General features: G+C 45.7%; 1 protein-coding gene across 1 annotated transcript; it reads right to left on the reverse strand.

The window, feature by feature from the left end:
• Nucleotides 1–427: 427 nt before the first annotated feature.
• KCNJ5 (potassium inwardly rectifying channel subfamily J member 5) lies at nucleotides 428–25,180 on the reverse strand. Its single transcript, XM_083714703.1, has 3 exons — nucleotides 25,012–25,180; nucleotides 22,366–23,312; nucleotides 428–1,325 (listed from the first exon to the last, which is right to left on the reverse strand). Exons 1-3 carry the CDS (start codon nucleotides 25,041–25,043, stop codon nucleotides 949–951), a joined length of 1,356 nt encoding a protein of 451 aa, XP_083570829.1. The 5' UTR covers nucleotides 25,044–25,180; the 3' UTR covers nucleotides 428–948.
• Nucleotides 25,181–25,832: the final 652 nt, after the last annotated feature.

Consider the following 25,832-nt stretch of genomic DNA (forward strand, 5'->3'; position numbering starts at 1 on the left):
GTTTGGCAGGTCACTGTTTGGCGCTCCTTGGATTGGTGTGAGAAAGTTCTAAATGAAGTGAAATCGCATTAATACATTGTGACATTTAAAGGAAAAAATGGGGTTAAAGTACTCAGATGGTGTCAACAGTTTCCTGCTTGGACTGTTAATGTCACCTGGCTTAGGGAGGATACGGCTGTCCCATAGAAGATGGAGCAAGCTTGTTTTCTGCTGCTCCAGATGGGAGGACCCAAACCAAGGACTTCAAATGACAAGAAAGGAGATTCCAACTCAATATTAGGAAGAACTTTCTGATAGCAAGAGCTGTTCAATGGTGAATGGACTCCCTGGGAAGGTAGCCACCAAGAGTGAAGCCATGGTGCTGAATAGCCATCAATATTCCTCTCCCCCATGAACTCGTCCAATCCTCTTTTAAAAACCATTCAGGTTGATAGCCATCACAGTTTAATTATGTACCTCATGAATCAGTTCAAAAGGAAAGTCACACATTGGCTGTCTCTAGAAAGCATCTCTACCCCCCCATACTCCATTCCTCTGTTTTTATTCAGCAAATTAGTGCCTACAATCCACCAAATTAATGAAGGAGAAGATTTGCATCTACATTCCATTCCCCAAAGAGGGCCCCCCCAATACATGCCCTCCCTCTGCCAGAAGAGAGGCATTCAAAGCACACACTTGTGAAACGTCACTATTAGTTAAGGTCATCACAATCATAATACTTTTGTTGGTGTCCATGGATCTCAAAGTGGTGAGTAAGTCCCTGTAGTAATTGCATTTTGCAGGAAAGAGGGGAGAAGCCCAAACAGATGTTCAGGCCCGTCTGAGTTCAGTCACACAACTGGAAATGAGAGCATGGTCCTCTAGTCTTAAGTCCACCTTCCCAGCTCTCCTTGGGCCCCTTCCCTGGTAGATGCACCTGAATTGTCAATAGTTCGACCCAAATCTGTGTTATAAGGACATGCTGTCTTTCAGCTCCCCTGCCATTCCGTTGGCTCCATTCAACTCAGCTGGCTCCTGGCCTTCCTCTTTGCTCCCGTCCTTCTCCTGGACGACCCCCTCTTCCTCCCCCTCTTCCTCTTTCGACTTCTCCGACTCCTCTCCCCCCAAGAGGTTGGCACTGGACAGGTGGCTCAGCAGGTGCCCCTCGCGGAACGACTCTGCCAGCTCTTTGGCACAGCACTCTGGCGTGTTGGTTTCGTAGGTGCTGTGGAAGGAGTTGTAGTCGACCTCGTAAAAGTCCTTCTCCAGGGTCAGAACGGGGGTGAAGCGGTGGCCCCACAGCACTTCCTTGTCCATGTAGGAGCTCCGAGCCTGGCAAGTCATTCCTGGAGGAAGGGGAGAGACGAGAGAGAGAGAGAGAGAGAGAGAGAGAGAGAGAGAGAGAGAGAGAGAGAGTTGTGATGGGAATTCGGTGATGAAACAAGAAGGGATTTAATGTTAAGCTGCCTTAGATGCTCACACTTCCCTCCTTTTCTAAAAAAGTTTAAAAGCAGTTCATGGTCGTTCCATACCTGACTGCTTCAGGACATGGAAAAATGATTTGCTTAACAAGCCTTATTATTATTATTAGTAGTAGTATTTTATATTTTTAAAGGTTCCTGATGTTTCAACAAAAAGCACAAGCATCAATGAACTGACCATGCCTCTTGGCAAGCAAATGCAGGACATTTGATTGCACAAGAAGATCATTTTAATAGCATATGATGATTTGGACATGACAAAGGACTTAAATGGCCAAGGCTCCTCCCGCAGCTTTGCTGCAAAACCTCAGGATCTCTCCCTTGGTTTCTCTCTACTAAGTGCACTAGCTGTTTTCTCACTGGAAAAACACATATATTTTCTGTGACTACTTCATGAGGGCTGGGGTCCCTATCGTTCTCTTTGGTGAGGTAAGAGCTTCAGGCAGCAGATATGTTGTGTGGCACTCACATGGGTGCCCATGTGACCTTCCTTAGACACCCTAAGCTAGCCGCCTGTCTTCAGGAGGTTGTAGGACATTATCCCATCACCAACATAATAGCAAGATTAATTTACAGCCGTGTTTAGGGAAGTTTTTAATGACTGATGTTTTAACATACTTTTAAAATTAAAATTAACTTTTAATCTATTGTTGGAAGCCGCCCAGAGTGGCTGGGGAAACCCAGCCAGATGGGCGGGGTACAAATAACAAATTATTATTATTATTATTATTATTATTATTATTATTATTATTATTATTATTATTATTATACCAGGTTGGAATGGCAGGGAGCACCCCCCTTGACTTGCCTCAAACAGCACCATGGATTGGGGTAGCCTTGGTCAGGGGCAGAGTGAAGGGATTGCAGCCAAAGCACACCACACCATCCCCCCCCCCCAAAGCAGTTTACAAAAAAGGATGGAGCAATAAAAATACCAATAAGAAAGATTAACGATAACTTAAAACTTTCACAAAGTTAAAATAACAATAGACGAAAAATATAGATCAAAACTCGCATTGGATTCTAAACATCTGGACAGGCTTGCCTAAGCAAAAAACCCATGTTTTTAGCAGGTGCTGAAAAGAGCACCATGATGTCAAGTGGCAGGGAGTTCCAAAGTGTAGCTGCCACCATACTGAAAGATCGAGTTCTTACATGATCTTTGGAGCTGAGGTTCTGTGGCACCTGTAACAGTGCCATTTCCTCCAATCAAAGTGGTTGAGTGGGCATATATGGGGTAAGGTGATCTCACGGGCAGGTAAACCGGTGTGTGCAGGCTCACTCTGAATTTCATGATGGGAAGAAAAAGTCAGGTAGCAATGTAATAAGCATATATTTAGCAGATGAAGCCACTTCTAGAGAACATGCTGGAGAAGAGAGAAAAGGAAGGATGCGGCTCCCTGTCTGATGCGGAGCTGGACCGCTTTTCGGCAGCCTGGCAGAGGAGGCTTCTGTTACAGCAGACTTCTGGGCACGAACAGTGTTAGTCACGGCATTCTGGCTCTCAGCAAGCTCAGGAACCAGGAAGTGCAGAGGCTGCTTTGAAAAAATAATGTGTTAGAGGAGGGAAGGAAGCCCAGGATGTTCTGAAGCGGGCGAGTGGGCCCTGCTCAGGAAGCAGGAGGTTGGGCTGGTATTCGGGGTTCTTCTCCTAATAAGTAGGTCAAGGAAGCATCCGCATTCTGGCACAACCAGGGTGATGATGGCATAAATGGTAGGAGCTTTTCGGTGCCTGCTAAAAACATCCTTATTTAGCCAAGCCCGGAATTAAGATTGCCGGAAGAAATATCAACAACCTCAGATATGCAGATGACACAACCTTGATGGCAGAAAGTGAGGAGGAATTAAAGAACCTTTTAATGAGGGTGAAAGAGGAGAGTGCAAAATATGGTCTGAAGCTCAACATCAAAAAAACGAAGATCATGGCCACTGGTCCCATCACCTCCTGGCAAATAGAAGGGGAAGAAATGGAGGCAGTGAGAGATTTTACTTTCTTGGGATCCATGATCACTGCAGATGGTGACAGCAGTCACGAAATTAAAAGACGCCTGCTTCTTGGGAGAAAAGCAATGACAAACCTAGACAGCATCTTAAAAAGCAGAGACATCACCTTGCCAACAAAGGTCTGTATAGTTAAAGCTATGGTTTTCCCAGTAGTGATGTATGGAAGTGAGAGCTGGACCATAAAGAAGGCTGATCGCTGAAGAATTGATGCTTTTGAATTATGGTGCTGGAGGAGACTCTTGAGAGTCCCATGGACTGCAAGTAGATCAGACCTATCCATTCTTAAGGAAATCAGCCCCGAGTGCTCACTGGAAGGACAGATTGTGAAGCTGAGGCTCCAATACTTTGGTCACCTCATGAGAAGAAGAGAAGACTCCCTGGAAAGATGGAGGGCACAAGGAGAAGGGGATGACAGAGGACGAGATGGTTGGACAGTGTTCTTGAAGCTACCAGCATGAGTTTGACCAAATTGCAGGAGGCAGTGGAAGACAAAAGTGCCTGGTGTGCTCTGGTCCATGGGGTCACGAAGAGTCGGACACAACTAAATGACTAAACAACAACAAGAAAGACAGGAAGTTGAGGGAATTTTAAGCTGTTTTAGTATTTTAACTTTTGCATGGTTTAACATACTGCTGTAATTTCTTCTTGATTTCCTTGTGTTATCTTTTTGTAGGAGGGGAGAGTGTTGCCTCCAAGTGTCCCTATATTCCAGGGACAGTCCTGGATTTACCGAAGCCATCCCAGTTTCTGATTTGATCCCAGAATGTCCCTGCTTTCCTTAGGACCTCCCTATTTTCATTGCAGAAATGTTGAAAGGTATGGAGTTATATGACCCTGGGCTAAGGAGATAAGTAACTACACATCTGAATAATGCAAATAAAAATTCAAGGAGAGAAGGTGATGTTGGTGGGAATATATGCCCCCAATGAGAAAAAAGCAGGTTTTGTTTTTTTAAAAAAAGGAAACAGAATTACTTGAATACACGGACCAAAAGATGATTTTAATGGGAGACTTAAATGGAGTTCCATCATTAGAAAAGGACAGATCAGCTATAAAAAAGGTACAAAAGAAGGCAGATCATCAAAGACTTTTTTTGTATTGGATCAAACTTTAAATTTGATAGATATATGGAGAGTAATACATTTGTTTGACAAATGGTTCACTTATTATTCTTATGTTCATAACAGCAGTTCAAGAACTGACTCTTTATAGATTTCCAAAGAGTTGGAACCTCAAGTAAAAAAAATAGAAATTAATCCCAGGACATTTTCGGATCACAATTCTTTGATAATGGAAATACAAAAGGAAAGTCACACCATGTTTTATTATTATTTTTTATATGTTGGAAGCCACCAGAATGTCTGGAGCAACCCAGTCAGATGGGTGGCGTGTTGTTGTTGTTGTTGTTGTTGTTGTTGTTGTTGTTATTATTATTAAAAAATAGGACATCCCTATTTTCATCAGATAAATGTTGGAAGGTATGGTGTTGCTCTTGCACTCCGATCCTGCTTGTGGGCTTCCCACAGGCACCTGGGTGGCCACTGGGAGAACAAGATGCTGCAAAACATGGGCCCCTTTGGGCCTCATCCAGAAGGCTCGACTTACACCCATATATTCATATCTCAGTGCTAGAGCATCTACTTTGGTATCCACCATGTCACACGTTCCATGTCTCCGATACACAAAATATGAGTATGCTCAGCTGACGAAGCCCAGCAGGGCGAAACAAGGTATTATTCTGGGAATCCATGCCACGTTTAAGTTTTTTCGTCTGACACTGGCATACAACAACTATATCTTGCAAAGGCACATGTTAAGATCTTTCGTATCCTTCGTCTGATACTTGCATACAGCAACTGCATACAACAACCAACATCTACAAAGGCAGATGTGGAACATTACAAAGAAAAGTTCATCTTTTGCAAGTACTGCTCCTTAAAGTTGTTACGTTTGACACTGGTATTCGCGAAGACAAATGTGGAAAACAAAAAGCTTTTATTTGGACATCACGTTTTAAAAAAAGGGATTCATTTGTACATATGTGGAACACAAAAGCTTCTATTTGGACATTAAGTATATAAGAACTGATCTATTTGTATTTTCTGTTCTAACTGTTGGTCCTTAATTGCTTCTACTCAATTAGATAATGTGAAGAGAGTTATGTTTATATGATGTATAAAGAATTATATAGTTAAACACAGCCAGTTATGCTGTGGGCATATTTATATTTGCATGCAGAAGGTCACAAGTTCAATCCCCGTCGTCTCCAGGTAGAGCTGGGAGAAAGTTCCTTTTCTAACAATCTGGAGTGCCACTGCCTGTCTGCTTCTCTGCCTGGCACCAGATCTCTTAGTGTTGACCCAGGTCATCGAGCCTGAGCTTCTGCAGCTGCCACCCGCTGGACATGCATTGCTATTGGCAACAGCAGCAGAGGCCCCGGGGGCAGCAGCTGAGGAAGCCCAAGGACAAGGAGGTTGTTGCATTTCTTCTGATTTTGTGCTTCTCTTGCTGACTACCTCAAACATCACCTGTTGGGAGGATGGGGCACAGGTTCAACTTAATAACTAATAACTTAAAGTACACCTCTGCTGTTGGTATTTATATTAGAGCAGGGCCCTCCTTGTGCAGCAGATGTGTTTGTGTGTTTTAATGAACTGAACAGGCTGAACAGAGTAAAAGATTATGAGTCATTGGGCGGTGCTGGGGGGAGAGAGTGTGTGTATCAACATAATAGTGTTTAGCTTATTTTTTTTAGTTGCTTGTTTGCTAATAGTGTTTTAGAGGCCATATTTTTATATATATTATTTTTTAAAAATAGATTTTATTGAAATGTGAGAAAGAATACAAAGATTACTATCAAATATATTTTTGTCAAGGTTAAAAAAAACTAGCCTAAATAAAAAAACAGCGAAGAAGAGAAGGTAAAGGAGGAGAAAAAGAAGAAAGGATAAATAATAAAGAATAAAAGAATAAAAAGAGAACTTCTGATTCTTCATCTGTCAGCTAAAAATAGAAAATTGTTCAGCACATCCCCTCCAAGGTAACACCCAACAAAGCCACTTTCTATAAACCAATAGTACCTTCAATCCTGAAATCCAAATACCGTAAGTTCCTTTTCTTTTTCATGAAAAAAGTCTATAAGTGGTTTTCAATCTTTAGTAAATATTGACAATGACTATTCTCTGATCAAACATGTCAACTTTGCCATCTCAGCTAAATCCAGCTAAATTTTAACAACCATTATTCCCCCATTGTTGGTATCACTGTTTTTTATGGGATTCATTTGAAGGCAAAATGGAATAGAAATACAATAGATCAAATCAATCAAGAAGGACCAATGCTCTGACCCAGCATTAGGCAGCTCCTTATTCCTGTGCCTCTCCATCTGTCACCCAAGGCAGTGGCCTCACTCTGCCTAATGGTAGGGCTGGCCTGTTGACACCATACCTACATGCCTGGGCCTTTCTATTCCATGGTAGGCAGTGAAAGGATATAGCTCAGTGGCAGAGCATCTCCTTTGCGCGCAGAAGGTCCCAGTTTCAACCCCTGGCATCTCCAGGTGGGGCTGGGACTAGACTTCCTGCCTGAGACCCTAGAGAGCCACTGGCAGGTGAGTATGGGCGACACTGAGCTCAGTGGTCTAACTGGATATAAGGCAGCTTTCTAGTTGCTGTACCTGTGGTCTTGGTGCGGCTGCTTGACCCTGAGATAAAATCACAGAGAGGAAAAGGAAAAGAGACTTCCCAAGTTCTTCAGCATCCTCAGGCATTCTTGCCTGCCTTCCAGCCAGTTCTTGGAACAGCTCTTGCCCCAAAGGGAGATCCTTATTCTGATTTGGAATTCCACAGCCAAATCAGTGGCTGTAAGCCTTCATTCACGATGGGAACAATGGAGAGCTTTCACTGCCCTGAACGCTGCCTTTCTGCCAAAGCCTGCTTCCTTGTAACCCCAGGGGGACACCCGGAGCCAGCACAATGGAAGCAGTTGTAATTGCTCCATACTGAATATCATTCAGATATTCCTTTTTAGCACATGTGCATCAGAGTTAATCGCACAGGCATGCGGCGCCTGGCAACCCCGATGTCCCTCCAAAAGCAGCACAGCCGTGTCCTCGCCCACTCCAGATTTCATTAAGGACTCGGCTTTGGAAGCTGCCAACTCTCTCCAGCCTGAGCTCCTCAAAGCATTTCTTATTTTCCCAGTTAATTGTTTCCCCAAACAAAACGGAGGCAGAGAGAGGCGGTGCTAAGAGAGAAGTGCTGGGCTTCACTGAGGACAGACGGGAACAGTCACTTTGCCTTTTGCCTGCAGTGCAACCACCGTATTTGGGACTTTTCTCCCCACCCCCTTTTTCAAAACCCACACAGCAGTGGACTGGAGACCCCAGGGGTCAGGTCTGATGTGCAGTTTCCATCTGAAGGAACACTCTGAGAGCAATGCGGAGAGGCACATGTATGTGCTATGCTGACATGACACCAAAAGTTAAAAAACCACACGGAGTGAAAGATTCATGGGTCAAATACATGAAAAATCTGTGCAGATGATAACTTGATCATCATCATCCTTGATTCATCACCCAAGATCAGAGTCAGCTTCATGGCCAGTGGTGTAGCATGGGGGCGAACAGGGGCAGTTGCCCCAAGCACAAAATTGTTAGAGGCACAAAACGTCAACACACAGTGCAGCCTAAATAGAACTGCACACTTCCATTGCTGGGCTCCATTGAAAACAGCTTCTCCATGCGAACCACGAAGTGACCTTTCCAGACAATGGGATGACTCTTCTGGGTGATGCGGATGCCATTAGGCAGTGGAAAGTGCATGTGTACTCCATCCATTTCCCTCCCACCCACCTGCCCCCCTCTGCACAGCCCAGAGTCCTGGCAACCCTCGCTACGCCACTGTCCATAGCTAAGTGTGAATTTGAATCCAGCTCTCTCTGGTCCTAGTTTTCAGCCTGAGGTCCTCATCCCCCTCTGTGCAACCTTTTGCCAGTAGTGGGTGGAGTCAGAAGCAAAAGTGTGAGGGGCAATGGATGCCCATTTTACCTTTGCATATTATCCTAATTTCTATGCACCTTCTTCCTCCCCTCTTGGCCTGGGAAGAGTTCCGAAGGAAAGGTAGACCTGGAAGATGGCATGTGTCTCCTAGGCTAGAAGGCCACCACCCCATGCCTAGTCCAGGTTCTCATAGTAGCCACTCAAATGCGTGTGGGAAACTCTTGAGCAGGACCCGAGCACAAGAGCCCTTTCCCCTCCTGTGGCTTCCAGCAACTGGTATTCAGAAGCATTATGTGCATAGCCTCCTCTTCCTTGAATTTCTCCAATTCTACAGCCATCCAAGTTGATAGCCATCACTGCCTCTTGTGGAGCAAATTCCTGTGGTTGCATCCTGTACTGTGGATCCTGCATTGGGTTAAGTTGAGGTCCAATCTCCTTTCCAACCATTTGGTTCCATGATTCTATTAACTCTAAGTTCTGTCTACTCACACGCTGAGTGCAATTATTTTTTTTAAGTGTGCTGAAAAGTTATCTAGTCCTTCAAATAGGAATCCATTTCCCCTCATAGAGGGTACGTGGATGATCAAAGAGACTTGTCTCTGATGGGATGGCGCTGTGGACACTGCTGTCCTGCCCAAGTGGAAGAGTCATAAATATTCTAACTATCGCTCCTCTAATTAGGCAGTGTGTGTCCTTCATTAGCATCAAAGTCTCTGAAATATAATTTTTCATGGTTGTAAAAATTAGTACCCCATTTACACTAATTAATCTAACTAAAACCTCAGCCTCTGAAAAAGTCAATATTGTTCAACTTCTTACATCAAAAGAGTGTTAGAAAGCAGGAGCTTTGGGGGTCTCCGTTACCAATTAAATCTGTGCAACTGTCCGTACTCAGCTCATTTTGATTTCCATGATAGAAGAGAGAGGCTCCCCATTCTGTGGAATGTTCCATAAAGGAAAAATAGAGTTGTATAATGCACTGATATTGAGAGGAACCTGGAGTCTGGTGTCCAGTTCCGAGCACCACAATTTAAGGAGGATACTGACAAGCTGGAAGGTGTGCAGAGGAGGGCAACCAGGATGCTCAGGGGTCTGTAAACCAAGCCTTATGAGGAATGGTTGAGGGAAGTGGCTACATTTCGCTTGGAGAAGAAAAGACTGAGAGGGGATGTCAAATATCTGAAGAGCTGTCACATGGAAGATGGAGCAGGCTTGTTTGCTCCTGTTCCAGAGGGGAAACCCAAACCAATGGATTCAGTTGACAAGGCAGGAGATTCCAGCTCAGAGTTAGGACGAACTTGGAAGATGGTGGACTCTCCTTCACTGGAGGTTTTTAAGCAGAGGTTGGATGGCCATCTGTTAGGGATTCTTTAGCTGTGTAGTCCTGCCTTGTGGGGGGTTGGACTAGATGACTCTTGGGGTCCCTTCTGACTCTACAATTCTATCTTTCTATTATTTATGTTCCTAAATAAATGAAAGAATTATGAGACCAAGAGGGCACCTACTGGTTTAGAATTACACGACCAACTTTTTAGCTGCAGGTTCTTGCCCCACGTGCAGATTCGAAACCAGGTTGAGACACCACATAACCCAGAGTTTATTACACCTGTCCAGATCATATCCTACATCACGACCAGATGCCTTGATTTCCTGACATAATCCCCCTTATCAGGAACTTGTTGCACTATGAGCAAAATGCTCCCTGCTTCCCCTGCCTCTTTTTCTAAAAGGATGTAATCAATGGAGCAATTAAGAACCTGAACTTATGGCTGCCTCATCTGTCCCCCAGGTAACTCCAGATCGATATACAAACAGCCTTCCTGGCATTTCTTAAAATAGATTGGTATGGTCATTGACCTTCCTGCCAGCCTCCTTCTCAACACACACACACACACACACACATTCACATTTATATAGCACTTTAGAGTTTTGAATGCATTTCACCTTCATTATCTCAGTAATCCTTCTGGCAACCCTTCAAAGTAGGTCAGCATAATTAGCCGTGCATTGCAGCTGAGGGAGGGGCCGAGGCAGAGAGAATGTAGCTTGCCTAAAGGCCAGCGAGGGAGTTCATGGCAGGGCGCAGAGCTCTGCCTGATCAGGCCAAAGGACCATCTAGTCCAGCTTTCTGTCTTCTGAGTAGGGAAGGCATTGGCTGCAACCCCAAGGCTTTGCTAATACAGTGATAAGCAAACGGCCATCACTAAGCACAGAAACAAATAAGCTTGCTTCTCTCCTTCCTTCAAGAGTTCCAAATTGGCTTGTAATCGTATCCCATTTGCACTGATTAATCTGACTGAGATCTCAGACTCTGAAAAAGTCAATATTGTTCCTCTGTTTTTCACTTCAAACAGATGTTGGGAAGTAATTGGTGCTCAGCTTCCAATTAATTCTGCCCATCTCACATGGACAAGTCCCTGTCTACAGCAACACATCTTGAGATCTACTTGTAGGCCCTGATTTACCTTCTGCTCTTTGAGTCTTAGAGCAAGAAAGGGAAGCTCAGGACTGGAGGTCAAATGTGGCCCTTGAAATATGGACCTCAGAACACTCCTTAGGCCATGCCCATTTTTCCAGGCCACACCTCACAGGTCCTACCGCTGCTGTGTGGGAAACGAAAGGAACAACGGACAAGGGGCTGGAAATGGTTCTACGTCTCCCACTGCCTTAGAGTCTCAGGTCCTAAACCAAATCCAGGAGTGGACCTGGAGGTTCCCATGACTACACACCTGGTCACACCCATACCTGCACACAATCAAGGTATCAAGTCCATCCACCTGAAGTGTCCCCACCCCACCCTAGCTGAATCCTATTTTTCTGGGTTGCACAGTGGCACCGATGAAATGATGACAGTGGCAGGATCTGGTGAGATCTTACAGAGCTCACGTGAGATCTTGCGGAGTACCCAAGATCTTGCTAAATTTCAGTGAGGTTTGGCAAGATTTCATGCAGCGCACAAGATCACACCAGAAGCCACTGCTGCTACCACCGCTTCTCTACCGGTGGCAGATGGTTCCACTGCCTGAGGCAACTGCCCCAGCCCGCCTCATGGGCAGGCCGGCTCTGCACACAAGAAATGAAATGAGTTACTAAACATGCAAGGCAAGAATTTCCCCAAGAAACTTCTGGAAAACTGTTTGTAGCAGGGCTCATGAGGTGGAGCAAGAAACATCATGGATCCACTCCTCTGTCCCCGCCAATTAAAAAGTCCAGCTAATTTTGGCAACTGGGAATATTTTCATCTGAAAGGAAAGGCTCCATCACCCAGTACTGAGCATGGTGTCATCAGGTTCATCTGATGAATGTTGACCAATGCCGTTGCAAAAAGATATCACCCTGTAAGGTAGTCTGCAATTAATTAAGATCTCATTGCATTTCTGCTTGATAAATTTTTGCAATAGGAATGAGTATTTCCAGGCAGTGAACATTTCTGCACTTCAAGCCTATATTTCATGTCCTTCAGTTGTGAATTTTGTCAGCATCACTAAAAATAACGGCTGGCTAATTGTCAACAAGACCCTGGTTGGGTGGGAGTTTTGGCAGGCAGGCAGTATCTGCCAGAAAGTCTGAGACGATGTGCAGACTGTTTCATCATATGGAATGATGACTTAAGGGTGACAAAACGGTACTTTCTAATGTTCTCTAATTGAATCAGCCAAGTCATTCATCAAGTAACTGGAACAAAGTAGAACATCTTCAGAGCAGAGGCAGCCCCACTTGCTTTTTCAGACTTTGTGTTTCCCAAATAGTCTCAGTCTCCCACTACAAATGCAAAAAGAGCCTGCTGGATCAGGCCAATGGCCAGCCAGATGCTCGTGGGACACTTGCAAGCAGGATTTGAGAACAAAAGCCCTCTCCTCTCCCGTGGTTCCAGCAATTGGTATTCAGACGCACTGGTGCCTCTGACTGTGGAGACAGAACTTATCCATTGTGGCTAGTTGCCATCAATAGTCCTGTCCTTCATGAATTTGCCCAGTCCTCTTTTAAAGTCATCTAAGTCAGTGGCCCTCACTGCCTCTTGTGGGAGGGAGTTCCATACTTTAACTATGCACTGTATGAAGTACTTTCTTTTATCCGTCCTGAATAAGTAAGAGCTGTTTGACAGTGGAGTGGACTCCCTCTGAAGCCAGTTGACACTTCTTCAATTGAGGTTTCCAAGCAGAGGTTGGATAGTCATCTGTCAGGGATTTCTGCATTGCAGGGGGTTGGAATAGATGACCCTTGGGGTCCCTTCCAACCCTGCAATTATATGATTCTATGAAAACACACACACACACACACACACACACACACACACACACGAAGCTGAAATGAAGAAAGTTGGGGGAGAAAAGAGGAAAAGAATTTTGTCTGTCCTGAATTTAGTCCTAAATCTGAAAACAAATCCCAGAACTGAGCATAGTATCCTGAGGAACTCTCTTCCTTAATTTTAAGCGTTGGATTGCACACCACATTATTCAGGTTTCTCTTTCTCTCTCTCATTAGAAGAGAAGAAGAAGAGGAGTTTGGATTTGATATCCCGCCTTTCACTCCCTTTAAGGAGTCTCAAAGTGGCTAACATTCTCCTTTCCCTTCCTCCCCCACAACAAACACTCTGTGAGGTGAGTGGGGCTGAGAGACTTCAGAGAAGTGTGACTAGCCCAAGGTCACCCAGCAGCTGCATGTGGAGGAGCGGGGAATCAAACCCAGTTCACCAGATTACGAGACTACCGCTCTTAACCACTACACCACACTGGCTCTTTTATGCTTAAAATAGCCACTTTTATGTTAAAGGGAAATAAAAATAATAAAGCGGCTTTGAGGTCCCTGTCTACAACATGATCCCAGCTCAGAATGTCCCCCACACAGTGTTTCCCACCTCAAAAAGTCTCCACTGCCTGCTGTTTTCCCATGAAGGTGGTGCTGTTTTGCAGTGAATAGCACCTAAGGGTCAGCTAAGAGAGAGAGAAAGACTGCTTTTCAGCTGAAAGTGGTGCAGGGCACCAGTTCATAATACGAGGCCCTCATGACTCCTTTTTTACTTCAGCATAAAACTGGCCAGAAGAGCTGCATCAGGTGTAGCTTGGCCTCACACCTGGGACATTGCTTTGCTACGGGTCCTTGTTATTTTTAGCGGACCTCAGAGGAGGTGGGGGTCGCTGCAAAACAGCAGCGTTGATCCTGCAAAACTTGAAATCTACCCGTCCTGGCTGTGCTGGATAGATGTGCCAAAGAACGGGCGAGACGAACTTCACACATGCAGCTGAATCTTAGGATCCAGTTGATGCTACCCTGATGATGCTTAGATATTCTTCATTACCCCCCTGTGATTGCCGACTATATTGTAGCTCTTAATCCTGCTGACAGGAGCTCATGAAGCAACGCAAATGGCAAAAATCATCGTAACAACCGTGGTCTTAATTGGCTGTCTGAGCACCCACCCGAAGCAGCGTCTGGGACCTGCTAGCTGCAATTAAAATGATGAGGAGCTGGTGAGAGGGTGGTGTTGCTTGCTTACTCTTAAGCTTCAAGGCACGGCTGATGGTCAGGGCCATCAGTGAGGAGGGGGGAACATTTTTGGGCCCCTGCTGAGGGCTTCATCTCTGCAGGGCCCCCCACTGCTCCTCTTGTCTTGGTCCATGCCCTCTTCGTGCTCTCCATCACCACCCATTCACTTAAGAACATAAGAAGAGCCTGATGGATCAGCCCAATGGGCAACAGCTCATCTAATCTAGCCTTTGATTCTCACAACAGCCAACCAGATGCCTCAATGGGAAGTCCGTTTCACAGTAGCCATTCTCCCCTTCCGCTGTTGCTGGCAACTGGTATTCAGAAGCATCAGTGCCTCTGATTGTGGGGGCAGAGCATAACCTGAGGACAGCTCAGTTGTTAGGAGCATAAGACTCTAATCTCAAGGTCGTGGGTTTGAGCCTCACGATGGGCAAAGCATTGGATTAGCATGGACTAGCATGACCCCTTCCAGCTCTACAATTCCTATGATCATGACCAATAGCCATTGACCAATAGCCTTTTCCATGAGTATGTCCAAAACATCTAGGTTGGTGGCCACTGCTGCTTCCTGCAGGAGCGAGTTCCAACATTCAACTTCACTGGATGAGTTCCAGTGTTATGAGAGAGGAAGAAAAACTTTTCTTAATCTGCTTTCTTGGTGCTGGAGGAGACTCTTGAGAGTCCCATGGAGTGCAAGAAGATCAAACCTCTCCATTCTGAAGGAAATCTGCCCTGAATGCTCACTGGAAGGACAGATCCTGAAGCTGAGGCTCCAATACTTTAGCCACCTCACGATAAGAGAAGACTCCCTGGAAAAGACCCTAATACTGGGAAAGATGGAGGGCACAAGGACAGAGGATGAGATGGTTGGACAGTGTTCTCGAAGCTACCAGCATGAGTTTGACCAAACTGTGGGAGGCAGTGGAAGACAAAAGTGCCTGGCGTGCTCTGGACCATGGGGTCACGAAGAGTCGGACACGACTAAACAACAACAACAACAAATCTGCTTTCTCTATGTAGCCTAAGATGGTGAGTAGGAATGGCATGGTATGGCTTGTACGTGCGAGATAATCACCCAACCAAGTATTGGGCACCCTAAGCAGGAATTATTGATAAATTAGGGTTGCACTCCTGCAAAGCAACCAGCTTTTAGAGTTTATGTGTGTGTCCCGTCCCTTCCACACTTGGATGTGCTGCAATATTATCAGCAGCTGGTACACTGTCCTTTGCTTTTGGGTCAGAATGATGACCACACTGTTAAAAATAGCCAATGATAATAATGATGATAAAACAAAACTAAGATGGGAAATATTGTCAGAAATGGAGAGGAGAAGCTCTTGGTGAGGTTAAGAACAGCTTAACCTGCCAAGCATGCACAGAAAGCCTCAGCTGAAGACAGCCAACGTCAAGGGTGGAAGCTATTATTAATGTCACCAAATGCCAGTGAAAGGAGGAAATTGATTTGCACACAATGCTCACCTCTTGGAGATCATGCTCCTTGGTCCCCTTTCAAAAAGCCACCAAAGGAGTCTTGAGTTGCAAACTTCTTTATGAAAGGCTGGACATAAGAAGAGCTCTGCTGGCTCAAACCAAAACATCTTGTTTCCGTAGTATTAATAGAGGAGATGGGTCTTAGCTCAGTGGTAGAGCCCCTGCTTGGCTTGCAGAAGTTCTCTGGTTCAATCTACAGTGCCCTCTCCAGGTAAGTGATGGGAGAGAACCGTTTTTGAAACTCTGGAGAGTCAATGTAGACAATACTGAGCCAGGTGTCCCAATGATCTGATTCAGGAGGAGGCACTTCACTATGCTCCTCTGTCCTCTCATGTGGCTGACCGAATGCTTCCAGGCATGAGAACACAGCAAGAACCCTGATGGGTCAGACGAAGGATCCATCTCAAAAGGAGGCACAGTGCAGTGCATAGTTACACTATGGAACTCACTGCCACAGGATTGCCATCCTATATGGTTTTAAAAAGATTAGACAGTGCAAGGTTTCTTGCTTGAACAGGGAACGTTCTTCCCCATCTCTTCCCCTTCCCCCATGCACCCCCTAAATCTGTTCCAGGGATTCCCCCAAGACTCTGGAGCAGATCTGGGGAGGGCACAGGGGGGGTGTGCAGGGAGGAGAGAGGGGAAAGTTGTGCTTTGCAAGCAGAAATGCTAGCGCTGACAGGATGCGTCAGCTGACTACCGCCTCATGTAAGCAAATTGAGACAAATTCCCTCCAAAATGCAGTCCGCAATAACATCAGGAGAAGCTTTGGCAGTTCAGTTTTTACTCCCAGAGGCAGGAAATGCCCCTAGAGACCAGCTGCTGCTGGGACTCATAATTGTGGAGGGGGCTGCTGTGTGCAGGCCCTGCTTGTGGATTTCCCTTCGAGGCAACAGGCTGGCCGCTGTCAGAACAGGATGCTTTGGCTCAATCCAGCACCCAAGACCTTCTGATGTCCTTCGTTCTCACAGTGACCCATTTTCCTTCTGCTCACCTTGACAAAATTTGGAACTGCTTGTGGAGGCACAACAGCCACTCCTTTTCTATAAATAACACGACTGCCTAATAGACAAGGCAGGGAATCGGATCAAACTGGCTTCCTTTGAAATCTTACAAGTGCCGGAAAGTTTCAGGCAGTAATCTTGAGCACAACGGCTCAAGTTTTGCTTTTAATCTCTTTTTTTAAAGTGAATTAAAAAAGAGAGGAGAGTTTTTGCAAATGCACTTTCTTTGTGTATCTTCTTGCACTCAGCAGTACGAAGGTCACCGAAGTGGCTTTTTCGTGGAGCCTCCAAGAGAGAGTTAATGGAAGTTTCAGCAGGGGAGAGAATTCCTTAAGAACAACCATTGTGTTGCATTGAGTTATTCAAATAAATAGGAGAAATCTGTGTTCATCAGAACGTTTCCATTTAGAAAGACATTGGATTCAGGGCTCTACAGGGAGATCCTAGAGAAGAGGAGGTCTATCAGCAGCTGTGAGTCATGATGGAGCCTCCATGTACGTAGGAGTAGAATACCACTGATTAACAGGGGCCAGTGGGGCAATCATGGGGCAACGCTTCATTCCTTGTCCCAATAGGAAGTATATTATTGAACTAGACCCAGGATAGACAATGTGCTGCTCTCTGGATGTTTTGGGCTACAACTCCCATCGGTCCCAGCTAGCATGCCCAATGGCCAGGTCTTGTGGAAGTTGTAGTCCACAACCCAACATATGGAGGTCTTCATTTTGGCCATCCATGAACCAGGTGGAACCTTGGTCTGACATGGAAGTGCTCTTGCTATGCTCTTGGGTTCCAGACTAGTAACGCACTGAGGTTCTGCCACAACTCCTGGTGTGTGATGGCTTTAGAAACAGGCGTCTGGCAACAGATTTCTGCATCCAATGGGGGTGAGGAAATGTACCAGATTTCATTCTGAAAACAAATAAATGAAGTGCCTAATTCCAATAGCCGAAGGGAAAGTCGGCTGATCCACACCATATGGCCCTTGTGGTCTCTTCCAACTCTATGATTCTATGATTCTATATGTTTTAAAGCTCCTGGATCCTTCCCCCAAAGAATCCTGGGAACTATAGTTTTTAGGGTACTGTGAACTGTATATATATGAGGGGGCTAAACTACAGTTCCCAAGGTTATTGGTGAGGAGGCCTGGTGCATTAAATGCATGGTGTGTGGGTATGATCAATGCCCATTTGACCCATTGCCTTGTCCAGAATCCCATATTTTAGTTTTGTAAAAGCAACTCCTTCGCCCTTGTAAAACCAGAGATTCAAGGTGAAATCCAGCCTGCTCCCACCTTCCTGTGCTCAGCCACAGCCACTATGACTGACAGGGGAGCAGACAGAGGCAGCTGCTGTGAAAACGCAGGACGACCTTTCCCTGCGCTGCCGAGTGACCTTTCTGGTTGTTGTTTGCTGATGCCTTCCAACCTAGGCAAAGCCAGTTTTTATTGCATTACTCTGGAATATTCCCAGAACCTCTTAAGTACATTTTGAGCACCCCCAGTTTCACAGGGTATGAAGAGCAGGTGCTGGCCAGACACATCAAGCTAAGTCGGATACATTCACTGAAACTCGTTTCCTGCTCCGTTGTGTGGATTTGGGGCCAAATCATTGCTTTTCAGGAGCCCCAGTGGCAAGCACTGAAAAGTGAGCCCATGGTGGGTTCTCGGTGTGTGACAAAGCACTGCCCACTTGCCAGCACAGCTTGGGGAAGTGGTGCAATCCTGCACACACACACACACACACACACACACACACACACACACATACCCACCCACCTACCTGTGATGCTGTGACCTGGCTGGCTCTGTTTAGTGCAGCTTCCTTTGTTACTATGGACCCCTGACAACAATTAATTATTTCAGAATAACTGATGTGGCAGAGTCTGGGTTTTTCTTGCCTACAAGCCCAGGTTAAATCCACAGCAACTCTGGTAAAAGGATCTCAGTGGTAATTGGGATAAATCTGTTGCTAGAGTCAACTAGGTGGAGCTTGCAGACTTAAGATCACAGTTTCAACCTTCAGCATCTCTAGGTAGGGCAGAGGGAGACCCTAAAACCTGGGAGAGCTGCTGCCAGTCAGTGTAGACAACACTAACATAGCTTCCTATGTTCTTTATATGAAGTCCGTGCAGACATCTGTCTGAATTGCTGATGGCTCCATGAGAATCAAGAAGAAATGGAGTTCCTATCTCCCAATAGCCCGTGAATAATAATAATAATAATAATAATAATAATAATAATAATAATAATTTATTTATACCCCACCCATCCAGCTGGGTTTCCCCAGCCACTCTGGGCGGCTTCCAACAAAATGTTAAAATACAATGGTCTGTTAAACATTAAAAGCTTCCCTAAAGAGGGCTGCCTTCAGATGTCTTCCAGAAGTCTGGTAGCTGTTCTTCTCTTTGACATCTGGTGGGAGGGCGTTCCACAGGGTGGGTGCCACTACTGAGAAGGCCTTCTGCCTGGTTCCCTGTAACCTCCCTTCTCGCAGTGAGGGAACCGCCAGAAGGCCCTCGTAGCTGGACCTTAGTGTCCAGGCAGAACAATGGGGGTGGAGACGCTCCTTCAGGTATACTGGACCGAGGCCGTATAGCATGGCTTTCTGGAGAAAAACTTCATGCCCCATAATTTTGGCCATTAGGTCCAAAAATGTAATGTTTGCAGACATAAGAGCATTAGAAGAATCTGTGGGAAACCTGCAAGCAGGATTCAAGCGCAAGAGCCCTCTCATTTCCTGCGGTGTCTAGCAACTGATATTCAAAAGCATTGCGGCCTCCAGCTGCGGAGGCAGAACATAGCCATTATGGCTAGTGACTATCAGTAGTCCCCTCCTCCTCCATGAATTTGTCTAATCCTCTTTTAAAGCTGTCCAGGTTGGTTGCCATCACTGCCTCTTTTCAACTTTCTGGCCTGAACTGTGTTTTACACACACACACACACATCTACAGCTGGCCCATATTTTCTCCTGTGCCAAGTCCAGCATCCATCTTGTCTCAGGTGTGCCCAATCACTTCCCAGCTGGGTGAGCTTCCCTGAGCCAGTCCTGAATTCCCCCACTGGGGCTTAATTAACACTGAAAGTTTTGTTTTCCTGGCTGGCTGGACCAGGCCCTTGCTGCAGATTTTTTAAATCAAAGGATGCCTGCGAGCTTCTCTGCAGAAGATGGTTAAATACCTCAAAAGTCCAGAACCAACACAGCCTTATTAAAACACAGCACAGGTCACACTGCTCTCAGCGCTGCTATGAATTCAAAGCCACCCCACACAGGCAGATTAAAAGTTCCTTCTTTCTATACATATTGAAAATCTAAATGACAGAAGGTTCAGGGAGTCTGTGGAGAAGGGCCACAGCTTTGTGGTATAGCATCTGCTTTGCATGCAGGAAGCCTCAAACTCATTCCCTAGCAGTCAATTAAATTAGCATTTCCAAAACCAGGTTCCCTCCAGATGTTTTGAACTACCCTCGCAATCTCAGCCCATAATCTAGCCATGATGGAGTCCAATGATAACAGGACAGCCCCATGTTGGGTGGGACTGAGCAGGGGCGGAGCTACCTGCCCCGGCACCTGGAGCGGCATGGGGGCAAGGCTGTCCACATGACGAGCATCCCTAGCTGCCCGCGGCCCATGCAGAAAGTGGCCACCCACAGCAGCATCATCCCTAGTGGCCCGCCACCCGCGCAGTGAGCATTTGGGGGCACCGTCCACACAGCAAGTGGGCGGTGGGGGTGGCACAGCGATGTCACCCGCCCTAACTGCTGACACCTGGTACGGACGGCACCCCCCCCACCCGCCTTCCCCCATCAGTGGGACTGAGGTAGGTAGCAGGAGATGAGAGAGACCTTTGCCAGAGACCCACTCAGAGTAGAAAACACTGGCCTTTAAGGACAAACCACTTGGCTCATTATAATGCTGTTTCCTATAGGCAAAATCCATGGAGTTCAGTGGTACCTCTGGTTACGTACTTAATTCGTTCCGGAGGTCCATTCTTAACCTGAAATTGTTCTTAACTTGAAGCACCACTTTAGCTAATGGGGCCTCCCACTGCCACTGCTGCCGCACCGCCGGAGAACGATTTCTGTTCTCACCCTGAAGCAAAGTTCTTAACCCAAGGTACTATTTCTGGTTTAGCAGAGTCTGTAACCTGAAGCGTATGTAACCCGAGGTAACACTGTATCAGGAAAGGGAGACCTGTGGGGCCCTCCAGATGTTGTTGGACTACAACTCCCATTGTCCATGACCATTGACGGGCTGGTGGGAACTGGAGTCCAACAACTTCCAGAGGGCCACAGGTTCCCAATCCCTGAAGGAGATAAATCAGGTTTCTGAAGACCATTCTTAGCTTTAGTCCAGAAAGATGGATTGTGCCTGAAGGAACTATCATGTGCTTTGGGGTTTTTTTGAACAACAGAGAGAGCCATTAAATCCTTAATGCAGATAGATCTAACAAAGACACAACACATGACATGTTTTATCTGTTGTATGGCAAATCTTTGGGCTTATCCTTCGGCTTATCCTTATCCACACTTCCAGGCACAGGTCCAAAATTTCCAGGTCCGTGTCTGAGCAATTTTTGGGGGTCCCACTGCTTTCCCTAGGAAAATCCACTGTTTACCATTGAATCGGGAAAATGGCAATCGTAGAAATGTGGCTGAACCCTAAGAGAATCACACAAGAATCATGAAAAGTTGTACCCAACTTAATTCTGCTGAGAGCATACAAAATAAGGTCATGTTCATTAATTTCAGCGGGTCTTCTTTGAGGAGGACTAACATTCAATATAAGCCCAAGTTTCATAAGGTTGTATCCAACTAGGTTCTACTCAGAGTAGATGCATCAGAGGTGCCAGCTTCTCCAGAGGACTGTGTGTGTGTGTTTGTGTGTGTGACATGACATCAGGACACAAGGAGCCAGGGAGCGGAGCCAAACACCCACAGAAAGTTGAGGGGGCCCAGCCTCCTCAAAAAATACATTTGGGGGGCCGAAACTGCCTCGGCCTCAGGGAGTCAGTGCCTGTGAGACTCATTAACATTAAATTAAGTTGGTCACACCCATTATGTTTACTGGGTCTACTCTGAGTAGGACTAACTTTGATTGCAAGCCACAGAAATACAGAATCCAGCCACTTGCTTCGTTTGTGAGATCTGGGATCTGCACATGCAAACTCGAAAATGAGCAATTATTTGAGAATTTTAACATTTGTTTTGGTTTGATGACTAACTCTGTACCAGTCATTGCTCATGTATACTTTAAAGTGAAGCAGGTTAAAATGCCTGTGACACGCATGAACACTGTGGCTTTTGTGTGCAGTTATTCACACTCCTGAGTTCAATTAAAATATACTGGCTGGAATGCCTTGGTCTCTTCAGTGAAATATGAGGTTGTGAAATATGAGGCCAGGATTTGGGGGCCCACTGGATGCAGGTTCCCATTCAACAGAATGGGCAGGAAGAACCCCTCAAACAGCAGGACTGGCTTGCCACATTTTGAAGTAAGTGAAGGAATACAGATTACCATCTGAGTCCTCCTCCACCCAATATACTATCATGAGGTCAAATCCTAAAATTATTTATCTGTTCCAAACCACTACTCACCAGACCAATTTAGTTAATTTAGTCATTACTTTTGTGCATGCAGAGCTGTTTTATTCCCCAATAACTTTCAGGTATCGTACGACCATATGGAATGGGGAGCGTGGCTGAATGTGAGATACCCATCCTGTGACACCTGGACCATTCCTCTCCTGGTCTGCTATTTAGATGAGCAATGATCAGCAGAAGGATTTGCCTAACCTCTCTGTGCCTTACAGGTCTTGAGTTTCTGTCTAACACACCTGAATAACATATCATTTAGAAACATGTTTGACATTGGCAAGGGTTAGCAATGACAGAACAAATATCAGGCATATAGCTTACCAGTTGCTTCCACCATCCCCTCCAAAATGACCACGATTTCAAACTCCTCTTTCTCCAGCTGGGCACGGGACATCTCCCAGAAGGGGCTCTTCTCGTTGATTTCGTGGGAGATGATGAGAGGGGAGACCAGAAAGAGCCTGTCGTCCCCTGTGTCAAACCCCACGTTGATGTCCGTTTGGTTTAGAGGGATGAACTCCCCTTCTTTGGTCTGTTTGGATTTGATCAGTTTTGCTCTGATGGAAGCCTCCACTATGTGGGAATTCCTCAGGTCCCCAACCCGGAACATGAGACACAGCTTCTCGTCCCTGATGGATATCACAGCATTGTTGGAAAACATGAGGGTCTCTGCTCTCTTTTTGGGCTGGCTGATCTTTACAAACATGCACCCTACCATGAACGCGTTGACTATGGAGCCCAGAATGGCCTGGACCAAAAGCAGGATGATGCCTTCTGGACATTTCTCAGTGATCACTCGATGGCCGTACCCAATGGTGGTCTCCGTCTCAATAGAGAACAGAAATGCCGAAACAAACCCGCTGAGATTGTCGACACAAGGGATCCAGTCTTCGTCTTCTGCGTGATCCAGGTCTCCTCGGATGTAAGCAATGAGCCACCAAATGAAACCAAAAAACAGCCAGGTGATGGTGTAGACCATGGTGAAGACAAGGAGGTTGAAGCGCCATTTGAGGTCCACCAAGGTGGTGAAAAGGTCACTGAGATATCGGTAGGTCTCCTGGACATTCCCATGGTGCACATTGCACTTGCCGCTTTTCTCCATGTAGCGCTGGCGTGGCTTCTTGATCTCTGCTGCCAGGAGACGTGTTCGGTCAGTGGCGATGGGAACATCATCCCGGACTTGCTTGGGAATCTTCTTATGCTCTCTCGGAGTAACGCCAATTTCCATGTCCTGGTTCATGAAGATTCTAGAATCTCCAGCCATGGTTGGACTACAGCAAAGAACAAGAAACAGAAGATGAGATCAAAACAACTCTCCTGAACACATGTGAGGTTGCTCTAGCTGAAGTACACTAGATAGTCCTTTTTGCAACTTTTTGAAAAAGCACATAATTCAGCTGCCATATAAAATGTTAACCGCATAGAAGGGTCCTTCCTGTTGCAGTGCCTAAGCTATGGAATGTTCTTCCCAGGTAAGCTCACCTGGTGCTTAGTCTGTTGGTAGGTGAAGACATTTTAAGATTAGCCTTAAGGATCTGTGTCTGCATTATGCTGTAATGACTGGTGGCACCAGGGTTGCTTGCTGAAATATGAGATGCCCCATCAGCATTGGCATACCACCAGCTACTGAATACACACACCTGTTTAAACATTTCTCAGAATTGGTTTTCTTGTTTTTCTTGTTTTTTTAGTGTATATTTTAATTAAGGGTGCTTTCATGACCTAATGGACTGTTACTGTGCATTTTAATAATGTATTGATTTTATAAACCACTTAAATGGCATCTGGGTGGAGCCAGAGTCAAATATGTGCAGAGCTGTGCCATTTTTAAAGTTTTGTTCATTAAAGCAGAGACACTCTGCTCATTCAACAGCTATCATTACTTTTGCCTGGACACAAATGAATTGTGTTTGTTAGATAACAACACAGAGGTGCAAATTATTTGTCAGATCTTCTCAAGGACCATCTCCAGCAAACCAGGGTTTTTTTGCAGATACTTCGACTGTTAATGGAAGCCCTTTGTGTGGAAAACAGAAAAGGAAGAACCTGCCAAAAAACTTATCATTGAGCTTCAGACAAAAGAAGGATTCCCTGTAGAGAATGTGCTCATCACCTCCTCTGTACATGAAAGAGAGAAAGGCTTCCTGATGCCCATACATTGCAAATCCTATTAAACCCTAACCAATGCTGTTAATTCTATATCTTTGATCTTTTTGTGGCTTTATGGATAGAGTAAGATGAAGCAATGTGATTAGGGAGATGAGCCCTGGGGAAAGCGAAAGTCTAAATCAAGGAGCAGCTGAAGCAAATTCTCTGTAATCTTTGCAAGTCACTTTGAGACTTCCTTGATGGTCAAAAGTCACACTTACGTTCTTGCAAACTGCTTAGCGGTTTCCTTATATCCAAGAAGTATATCCATTTTGCCAAATAAGTAAGTAAATACTGAAGTTGATAAATTACCCAACTCACAAATGTTAACTAACTAATTAATGTTGGATCCAAACTCTGACACTGAATTGCCCACATTGAATTCCATAAGATATACCTCTGCGCAGACATGATGAGGTCTGAGCTTTTACTAACAAATTAACTTATAAGTACCAAGAGGCTTAGTCATGCCGGCCACATGATCCGGAAGCTGCACGCCGGCTGCCTCTGCCAATAAAGCAAGATGAGCGCCGCAACCCCAGAGTCAGTCACGACTGGACCTAATGGTCAGGGGTCCCTTTACCTTTATCTTTTACCAATCAATACAAGGAGATCCCTGCTGGATCTGGCCAAAGAGGGCCCATCTAGTCCAACATCCTTTCGTTCCCCAACCTGATGCTTTGGGGAAGCCCCCAAGAAGGATTCGAGGGCAAGAGCACTCTCCCCACTTGTCATTCCCACCTTGGCTTCCACAGAAGAAGTCAAAGCTTCTGAGGAAGCCCAGTGAAGTTCACTCAAGTACATCTGCCACACAGTCCTTACCTCAGCATGAGAGGCAGTGTGGCACCAGACATAAGAGGTTGGCTTTGATCCTGGGAGCCCTGTGTTCAAATTCCATCTCACCCATGAACCTTCGAGGCAGGCTTGGCATCATCACCATTTCTCTGTCAGCCTCCACATTCCAGCTGCAAAGATAAGAGCAAAGCAAAGAATGTGTATGACTTGGGGCAGTTTCTCTTAAAGCAGGGGGTGCGGAACCGCAGGCCCAGGAGCCAAACGTGGCCCTTCAGAGCTTTCTATCAGGTCCCCAGGACTCTCCCCAGGCCACACCCCTTGCTAGTCCACACCCCTTCCCCTCCTCCACATCCTCCTTGACTGCTTTTGCGGGTTCAGAATACAACTGTGAACTGGCATGATGTCCCTTGCTTGGATGGAGGAATCATAGAACTGTAGAATTGGAAGAGATCTCAGGGGTCATCTTGTCTAACCCCATGCATGTGGCCCCTGGAAGGCTGTCCCTGAGCAAATGCGGCCCTCTGGCTGCAAAAGTTTCCCTGTCCCTGTGCTAAGCAAGTTGGCTTCTCTGTCCTCCAAGGGAACGTCTAGGTGAGTTTATAATACTTATCCTTTTGCACACAAATATCAGCATCATCAAACCTTTATTGGCATCACTTACAAACATTCAGAATAAATAGGCCAGCACAATCTTGTCGCCATTTCAACAATACAGTCGTTTGACAAAGGGAAGAAGAGGAGGTGAGTACTCTATTTCACCTCTGTGGCTCTCCAGCAAGGGCAGGATCCTGTAGCATACTTTGGCGGCAAAAAATCAAATAGAGTAACTTAGCTACTGTCTTGGTGAG

This window comes from Podarcis gaigeae (assembly GCF_964106915.1).
Source record: "Podarcis gaigeae genome assembly, chromosome: 15".
Lineage (NCBI taxonomy): Eukaryota > Metazoa > Chordata > Lepidosauria > Squamata > Lacertidae > Podarcis > Podarcis gaigeae.

Excerpts from the sequence above, each read along its gene's own strand:
- KCNJ5 (XM_083714703.1), bottom strand. The coding sequence starts at position 25,043 with ATGTCTGGTGCCACACTGCCTCTCATGCTGAG. Across the intron at positions 23,313-25,011 it reads ACACTGCCTCTCATGCTGAG|TCCAACCATGGCTGGAGATT; the intron begins GTAAGGACTGTG and ends TCTTTGCTGTAG. Across the intron at positions 1,326-22,365 it reads GGGGATGGTGGAAGCAACTG|GAATGACTTGCCAGGCTCGG; the intron begins GTAAGCTATATG and ends CCCTTCCTCCAG.